The sequence below is a fragment of the Gymnodraco acuticeps genome, unplaced genomic scaffold (genome assembly GCF_902827175.1).
Source record: "Gymnodraco acuticeps unplaced genomic scaffold, fGymAcu1.1, whole genome shotgun sequence".
In the NCBI taxonomy this organism is placed as follows: Eukaryota; Metazoa; Chordata; class Actinopteri; order Perciformes; family Bathydraconidae; genus Gymnodraco; species Gymnodraco acuticeps.
The window spans coordinates 290001-299749 of NW_022989931.1; the positions used below are offsets into that span (position 1 = coordinate 290001).

The 9749-nt window shown below is 44.3% G+C and overlaps 1 protein-coding gene across 1 annotated transcript in view; it reads left to right on the forward strand.

The window, feature by feature from the left end:
- The window catches only part of ehbp1 (EH domain binding protein 1), a gene marked incomplete at its 3' end in the record, with an annotated part of 170572 nt that extends 164585 nt beyond the window's left edge, over window positions 1-5987 (forward strand). The window contains 2 exon segments of the mRNA XM_034209946.1: window positions 5443-5560; window positions 5804-5987. Of these exon segments, the coding sequence (XP_034065837.1) occupies window positions 5443-5560; window positions 5804-5927 (242 nt within the window).
- Window positions 5988-9749: the final 3762 nt, after the last annotated feature.

The window sequence follows — 9749 nt, forward strand, 5'->3', positions numbered from 1 at the left end:
ACAAATTCTTCAAAAGTTTCCTTAGATATTTTTACTTAGAAGATCTTAACAGTCATGTTTGGTGACGTGAGAAAACACATCTCAAACACATGTAGACGTCTCAGAGAGGGAAAGGTGGAGAGGAAGGTATCCTCTTACATTTATTGCTGTATAACATTTCGTTATTACTAAATAGCAACAAAAGTTTTCAGAGTTTGTTTAGACGTGGAGTTGTTGTTGTTGTTGTTGTTGTTGTTTATGAGTGTGTTCTGTGAAATACCCCCCTCCCCTTGGTGAGATGCCAGGTAGGAAATGCCATCTGTAGCCACACTCTCATCTCCCGACACAAAATTGATCCACTATGCCCTCTTTATCTGCTTACCGACTCACACCTATGTCTACACACACACACACACACACACACACACACACAACGCTGTGTCTTGGCTCCCTTTCGAGGGGCCTCCATGCATATGTGTTTGTGTGTGAGTGTGTGAATGTGTGCATGTTTTAAAGTGGACGCCCTCTCGCCATCTAAAAGGGATTTATGCATAGCCGGGTCCCAGAGTTTTCCCTGTTACGGTTTGATATGATAAGCTTTTTTATATGTTTAAAATCAATATGTAATCCTATGCAGGAGCTTATCCCTCTCCACACCCCCGACACACACAAACACACACACTTCCCATTTGTAAATCTATTTGGGCTTTGTAACACATCGGGCGCGCTGCGGATTGATTAGGTGCACGGTGCAATCCTATCACATGGGCGACTTTTGATGATGTTGCCAACTCTTTCAGCGCTGCTAGTTGACTGGAACCGGCGATAACAAGAAGCAAGTCGGACTGCACTTTCTGGGGGAAATTTAGGAAAATAACATCTAGTTTTTAATTTAGTTCACTGAGCTTGTTTGTGCTGGTTCACTCAGGTGACACGAAAACTGGAGATAACGTTGTTAAATGTATTTCCCTTACTGCGGTGAAGCTAACGTGGTGCTGGTTATTGTAACATATGCTGGGACAGATGCTTATTGTTTTAGATTCATGCTTCAGTTTCTGCATCGTATTATGGATCTGCGTGTCTCTCAAAGAGTTACATAGCTTTCCTGCTCGTTCAGTGTCTCCTCGAGTTGTCTGTGTCAGTTTATAAGAGCTTTACTGTCTCATCACGTTTTGAAATAGGCGCTTTCACACCGGAGTACTTTTCCCTTTTAGTTCCGATAGTTCCTGGGATTTTGCGTTCACACCAAAAAGAGAACTTAGTTCATGAGAACTTTTACCCCCTTTTTAGTCCCTGCTAGAGAGCAGGTACTTTCCTGGGGAGAGAAAAGTTCCCATTTCTGATTGGCTGGGCGGATTGCAAACCACGGCCCGTAAAACTCGGGAAAGTTTTGTGAAGCCGCCATTGTATTTGCTGGCATTAGCATTATTAGCATTAGCCCAGCGCACCAACGGAGAGAGACTAACTTATGGCAACACAAAAAAAAACATGGGAGCGGTGGAGATGAGGAGGTGTCGGCGTTCTGGCGATTTACTCGGAAGGCTTCAGTAGAAGCTGCTGGGACTCCCAGCAGCTTCTACTGAAGCCAGTCCCCAACTCCGGGGACTTCTGGCCGGGGACTCCGGGTGGCAGTATACGCCGTGAACTGGTTTGCGGCCTGCCAGTAAACCCAAAGCAGGAGAAGAAGAAGTGACGTCAGCGGCTTCATTTGCCTAATCCTCCCCCAGGAACTTATTCCGGTGTGAACGCGATCTGCTCTTTAGTTCCATGGGGGTACTAAGTGCTGGGTACTAAGTACGGCAAAGTACTTGGTGTGAAAGCGGCTAATGGTTCTGTTTTGGAGAATAGAAGTTGGGTAACCATGACTTTAAGTTGTTGACTGTTACCTTTAGTGTCCTGAAGTCAAACAACAAAGCTGGAGGTATTATATAGCTTATGAGGTATTAAGTACCTAACAAAGCATCAGTGTGTCTCTCAAGGCTTTCTAACTGTGTCAGCGCCTCTCCAGAACTCATTGTCTGTCACTGAAGACACACAGGTTTGGAATCAGGTGTGTTTAGCTAGAGCAGCTGAGCAGTGCCGGTCATTTGTTATGGACTATTTTCAGTTGTAGAATTAAAGACATTTGGTGCACTAGTGAATGTTTCAGGGGGTCCACGGGGTCTTAAAAAGTATTAAAAGTTGATAAATCAATTTAGCGAAAATGAAGGCTATTAAAAAGTATTAAACGGCATTTTCCAAGGTATTCCATTTTGTAGCTTGTTTTCAATAAGTATATAAATTGTCCAAACAGGTTGTATTCTACCGTCTGCCTGAATGTAATCATGGCGTAGGTGTGTAGTGTGATTCTGTGTAGTTTATTTATGGCATCCCGTTGGATGTGACGTCATCTGAACAGGACATCGCGCGCTCACTGCTTGATAGCGCGCGAAGGTCCGTTTACGCCGGTTGCTAAACAACATCGTTATGGGGAAATGCAAGTCTGCGTCCAAATGGTTGGAAGATAAGGAGGAAGGACAATCAATACTGTATATAGTCAATGTGAGGTAAAGTGTGTCGCCAAGGTAACCGGTTAGAACTCAAAGTGGCGATGAGGTCTTAAAATGTATGGAAAGGGTCTTAAAAAAGGTCTTAAAAGGAATTACATTTGACTTCAGGCTTCCTGCATATACCCTGTGCTCACAGCAATGAAACATCTCACTCAGCAGAGACTTCTTGATCATTGTTTCTCACAATGGAGCTCTATGCCACAGAGGAGTTTGATAAACAGACAGAACTTGTTAGTGGGATGAACTCATTCTTGGACTTTGTGCACAATACAAAGTCTTATTGCGAGTTAAGTAATCATTTGGTCGGTTCTTGGTTCTCGCCTTTAATCAATAATTCAATCGTATGTTTTCAGCGTGTTTGTGACGTAACAGAGAACAACATCTCCTGCTTGCTGTTGAAATAGTTTGTATTTACCTCCCGTTCCCTCCGCCCTCTCTTCTCTCCCCTGGTGACACTTTTTGTCTCTTGACTCCACTTGGACTTTGGCCAAAACCAGCTTTTGGAGGCCTTTTACCCCAAAGACAAGAGGTAGAGAGACGAAGGAATGAAAGGGAATACGTTTGTAAACGTCCGAAGACACTTCAGATCGATTTCTCTCCATATATGACTCCGTGGATCAAATCCCTCGACGTCACATCGTGGTTCTGCGAGAGACGAGAGACGCTCTCTCCCTCGCTGGGAGAGAAGCCGTCTTGGACCAGTTTTCTGCTCTCTTGAATAAATTTAGCGTGGCAGAGCGGAGGCGCGGGGGGGGGGGGTTCATGGGGATTTGAACCAGCGCATTCTTGTGAGCCTTGTGCAGACTCACATGGTTACCGTTGGCGAGGGTTATCTGAATACACACCCACCCATGTGAGCTACACACACACACACTCTCTCTCTGTCTCTCTCTCTCTCTCTGATGGGGGAGGCGGGGCTTAGGGTGGGGGGGGGGGGTCTCTGAGTGGCTGCAGGGTGTTTTGTTTGTTCCTGGGTGCTGGTTACCCAGCATGCCCTGCTCTGTGTTGCCTGGTCACGTCTCTCATCGGCTCTCCTTATTGTTTACCTTCCTAATGAGGGGGGCGGGACTCTGAGACATGTGATTGACAGCAGAGTGCTTGCCCCCCTATAACCCCCTCCACACACACCACACACACACACACACACACACACCCACACACACACCCTTCGACCAGGACTTTGGCTTTCTGGCTGAGATGTGCTCTGAAGGAGAAGGAGGGCCGGATTAAGAGGAAATACTTTTTTACATACCTCTCTCTCTGTGTTTTTGTGGGAGACGTTTTTTTTATTTTTGTAACCCTCCTCTTGTGGGGCCGGGCTAGCAGAAAGAGAGGATTGTGGGAAAGTGTGTGCAGTATGGCGGTATGGATACACACCACATTCCTGTCTCACAATGATGACTCGTTGGTTCTCTTTGACACAATTTGATTTCATTTCAAAGTGACTTCAAAGAAAAGGAAGCACTCTTCAGATCCTGGCAGTACATATTTGGCAGTTTATTATGGAGTATTTGTCGACTCCCCACAAAGAGAGAGAGTACATTTGCTTTCTTGAGAAAAGAGAAAGGACCAAAGAGAGAGAGAGAAAGGAGTGCAGAGAGACAATATTGGGACTGTGTTCATTTCGCTCTGTGGTCGACTTCAAAGAGACGAGCGGCCAATGAAGAAGAGAGCAGACCTTTCAGGACAAACACACTGCACCCAGCGTGACTCACACAACACACACACTCACACACGCACAGTCTGACTGCCGCAATTTGACTCAATGAGAGGGGGGGGATATTTATTTTTAATAAAGCCACACTTATTTTTGGGAGTGACATTTTAACAATCTCCTTATTATTCTGGAATCAATAGCTGGTTAAATATTGATAGAGGGGTGAAGCCTCGCCACGTTTCGGCCGTGTTGATTTCTCTCTGGGATGGAGAGGATTTCTTTTTTAGCATAAAAGGAGAGAGGGGATGTTGAGGGGAGACGTTCTCACGCTGAGGAGGAGCTCTCCTTCAGCTGTTGGAGATGTTTCTGAGTCTGAACGTGACTCAGATGGATTTAAGATGATGCTAGACGGCATTTTGGTTCCTTGAATTTGTGTAAATGTTGTTGTTTAGGAGGAGGGGGTGCTGCCCCGGTGAATGTGGAGCCAAGGGCGCCAGGCGGATATTGAGCCCGGGGGAGAGAGAGCTCTCCTGTGGGCCTCCCTCCCCCCCCCCTAGGGAGAGGCTGAGGGATTTGGATCGGGGTCCCACCTGCACCCTGTGGGGGCCCCTTCCCTGCCCTGGAGAACCGAGTCAGGGGCCTCACCTGTTTGTTTATTCAGAGGAACAGACTGGGGGGCCGTGTGTATTTATTTATGTTTCTCTGGAAGATTTCTGAGACTCAAAGAAACAATTTAGAATCTGAATGAAGCCAAATCAGAAACTGAATTCCCACTCACTCTTTATCAGAGATCATTTCACTAGATTAAGTAAAAAAATAGACCCAAAACTTTCGAATGAATACAAAGGTTTGAAACGATATTACTGGGATTATTAGACTTAATACAACAGCATGTTCCTGAGGGACTCTTCATATATCTGTGTGTTCACCATGCGGCAGATTAACATGACATATCCTTCAAGTGTGTTTGCTCGGGTCACATATCGTAACTGTGCGCACACACACACCACCTACACACACACACACACACACACACAAACACACACACACACAACCTGATGGAGTGTGTTTACATGGAGCTGGTCATCTCCACACAGTCCAATAGGAAGGTGGACGTTCTGAGTGTAGTCCTTCAGAGTTTTGATGAAGAGCTGAAACAGTGAAGCTGCAGATGTTCATCTCAAACTGTCCGGTAGCATCCGTCCCAAACCTCAACGTTATCCACGTCTGAAGGAGTGTTCTCTGGTGTTGTTGCAGACTGGCAAGAAGACGGAGGGCTCAGAAGAGGCGAGAGCAGCTGCTGCTTGGACGAGCTGGTCATCCTGGTCAACAAACGGGACGCGCTGGTGCGGGACCTGGACGCCCAGGAGAAACAGTAAGTTACCCACAATCCTCAGTACTGCACACAGAACAGTCTATAATACGAATATCCAACTTTCTTTGGCGGGTGTCCTGGAGAGCATTGACGAAGTGAAAACACGGTGCGGAAGTATAGCACACCTGTATGGGCGGGGTCCAGTGTGTGTGTGTGTCTATATTTGTGTGTGTGTGTGCCACCTGCTCCTCCTCCCCGATTCCCCTACGCCACATCTAACCTTTTGACCTTTGCCCTCCGCAGGGCCGAGGAGGAGGACGAGCACCTGGAGAGAACGCTGGAGCAGAACAAAGGAAAGATGGCCAAGAAAGAGGAGGAAGTGTGTGCTTCAATGATTGTCCTTTCAGAAAGAACACACAACCGATAAATGTAGCCGATAAAAGAAATGTATCATGATTATAATGATGAATAATAATATTATTGGATAGTGGGCAGTCATTCCTAGACTAGATTTTATCAGTGATTGGACGTGGGTTGTTGTTTTGTTTGTTATCCGCAGAGAGGAGCGACCCTGCGAGGGCCTTTGCACCAACTTTTATACTGGACTCCCACTTATATATATACACCCATGTTTTCATTTTAATTCTCCTTTCTTTACCGGAGAGGTGACTGTTTGTGAACATATGTGAGAGGAGCCTGTGTATTTTGCATGTTCAAGCACAGCCTTGAATGTGGAGCAGGTTTGAGGGGTAGCAGCACAACGGGGTTTAACGTGGGATTTATGCTTTTGTTTTCATCGTGTGTGGACTTTAAAAAGGAAAAAAAAAATATCAGTCTTTTCAAGCTACTTCATTACTTGACTGTAATCTTTTTATCATTTCATTTTACAGTTTTTACTTGTAAAATATCTTCAGAAATCATGCATTAACTTTCCTATTGCTTTTTTTATTGTCTTGGCTGAAAGCAGTTACCAAAAGAGAGATCATGTTTTTTAAAAAAAAAAATAAAAAAATATCATGTTGTCTATTTTCATCACTGCTCTGACCAATAGCATCCGACATGTTTCGTCTGGATTCATGCAGGCATAAACAAAAAATATATATATTATTTTATTGCCGTTTGTCATTGTAAGCTGCTTGTAAGTGGATCTACCATCACGTTTCATGGCATTTTGATCAACAACTTTTTTTTGGTTTGATTTATTGTATTCTGAAGAAGAGAGATATGCTCCACGTGCAATCACTTAGAGCTCCATCTGGTGCACGTGTCCAACTGTTATCTGTTTATTTATTCCAGTGTCATAACCCAAGTCTTAATAAATAAAGTCCTTATGATTTCATACTCCACAGACGTGTGTGGTTGCATTTATTCCTGCAGGTTTTTAAAGTTACAAGCATTTGGACACCATTTGATAATTGTTTTCTTAATATTTGTAAACACTTTTTGGGGGGGATTTAAAGACTGTTTTCTTATTGTAAAATTGCTCACACACTTCTAAAACTCACTTTTCCTTTTTACCCTCCACATAATCCAAATATACTCCTGATTTTGTCCTCTTTCTTCCCAAAAACGTATTGAAATGCACGCACTGAAGTGGCCCTCACTGCCTCCTCCAGCGAGCTGCGTGCTTATTATTCTGCTCTGTTCAATTCCCCTGCGACCTGCATGCGTGTTTATAAATTAAAATTGGCGTTTGGGGTTTTTGTTTGAGGTCGGGTGCTGAGCAGGTTCCTCCGAGGAAGATTAGAGGAATCACTTTGTACCGAGCAGATGTTTTTTTATTCTCCCCCCCTCTCGCTCTTTCTCTCCGGGCCGATTTCAGCGCGCTGCAGAGCTGCAGAGGCTCGGTCATCCAGGATGGAGAGGGGGGATAGAAACTGAAGAATTAGCAATATTAACATTTAGATGTGAAAAAAAATCATATTTTACCACATTAAATGTACCTTTTTTCCGTGCATTTTCATTGTAAATGGTGTCAAAATAAAATGTGAAATGTCCCTGCAGTACAGGGTCTGCTGGGTCCCTGCAGGCAGCCTCACATCTCGGATGAAAGCAGGGAAATAGGTTGTGACAGCGGACGTCCTCCCCCGGCCTTTCTGATGCCTCCAAAATTAATTTGCTGATTCGTTTCTTCTCTGCTTGGGATCGACTGTACGCGCACTTTACGCACCGCACGTCCCCCGAGGCGCTTTGTTTTACTTTGTATTATAAGCGCTTTTATCACAGGGGTCTGTAATCTGCAGAATAAAAGCAAAGCGCCAACACGGTGAAGGAGGTTTTACACGGTGCAGTGTGTGTGAGAGTAAGAGTGTGTGTGCAGGAAACCATTTAAAATGTATTAGAATACCTTATTTTTACATCGATCGTAAATAATTTTAATTATATTGTTTTAAAGGCTCTTAATTTTGTAATTGTTCATGTGTAAAACTTCACTTAAACTCTTGAATTTGACTTACATTTTGAGATGTATTCCTCTTAATATCAGTATTAAACCCTCTTAAATTCATGTTTAAATGAAAAGTATATTTATTACAAATAGAAAAACAAAACATTGCAGCTAACAAATCCAATATTTTAAACATTTGACAAGGATTTTCTGGAATAAAAAGAATAACATAGCCGGCTTACCTCCGCAGCATCTCCCTGGTGCCTTTACTGTTCCTGTTGAAGCAGAATCTGTAGAAACACTTGCAGTCAGTTTCCCAATGTTCAGCATTTAGACGCTGCGTAAAAGCGCGCGGATCCTCTCTCTCTGTGCCGAGGATCCTCCAGCTGAATGGATTATTTTCTCCTGAGCTTTGAAGTCTCCTGGCTTCATCTCACAGGTGCTCATCTCGGCCTTTTGCTTATACTTCCTTTCCCAGCCGCCTTTCTAAAAAGAGATCCTCACCTGAGGGATCCGGGTCTCCACGCGGCGCCGGAGCTCCTCTGTGTTTTTATGCATCACGGTTTTAATAATAAGCACCGACACACAACATCCCCCGCAGATCCTGCTGCCGGCTGAAGGGACAAAACTTTTCCCCCTCCTCTTCCTCGCCGCCTAATCCGAGGCTTTACCAGCTCAGCATTAGGAAAATTCAAACTGCAATTTGGGATTAGACAAAATACTCTTATTACAAAAGGTTGGTGATAACTTGATACTTGTTCAGGGGTTTATCTCGGGGTCTTACTCACAGTCGAGAGAAAAAAAAACAGAAATGTGTGTAGGGGGAATGTCAGAATAACCCGAGTCTTTTGTTGTGAGGGCCATATTTGTTGAATGGCCTTTTTGCATAATTAAAGTGTGGGTGTTGTGTGTGTGTGTGTGTGTGTGTGTGTGTGTGTGTGTGTGTGTGTGTGTGGTGTGTGTGTGTGTGTGTGTGTGTGTGTGTGTGTGTGTGTGTGTGTGTGTGTGTGTGTGTGTGTGTGTGTGTGTGTGTGTGTGGGTGTGTGTGTGTGTGTGTGTGTGTGTGTGTGGAAAGGGGGGGGCTGCTGTTTCTCTCAGGCCCTCTGACTGCTCGGACTGTCAGATGGGAATAAAAAAGGTGCGTAAAAAGTGTTTGACCTCCGGGGAGCAGCCAGGCAGCACAAACAGAAATCAATTAACACCAAAAAACGTCACATTTTCTCTCTCTTTACTTTCCTGTTATCATCTCATTCATACATTTGACCACACACTCTGTCCCCATGAGTCTGATTTTAACCTTTAGTTCGTCATCTGTGCTTAAAAACAAGGATAGACTTTGTGTAGGCTACATTAAGATGCGTTTACGTGCGTTTTGGTGCGTTCAGGCTCCCTTTTCCTGCACTTGCATCTCTAGGCCTCCACACATCTGATGTCTAAGTTTCTCTGTCAAAGCTCTCATCGATGACTTTTAAAGCCACTTTGATACTCCTCCTCACACACACACACACACACACACACACACACACACACACACACGTAAAAATGTGTTTTCCATGCCTGCAGCTTCTCTCTCTGAACATTAGCTCTCTTTCAGCTCAGGCCTCATTTCCAGAAGTTGTTTTTTGCAGAGATTCACAAAGGAGCTGCATCCCCCCACGACCCTCTCTGACAAAAACAGAAGCAGAACATTCTGTTTGTTTTGAGGTTAAAATCACATTAAAAAAACCTCCATGTATAAAGTGCAGGGTGTGATTCAGTGACCGCAGTTTTTTCTTCTTCTGCTGATTTTCTTTTTCCTCCGCAGTGAGTTTGAGGTCTATCCCTATTAAACTTTACGTCAACCATCTCAAATGTAATTCTAAA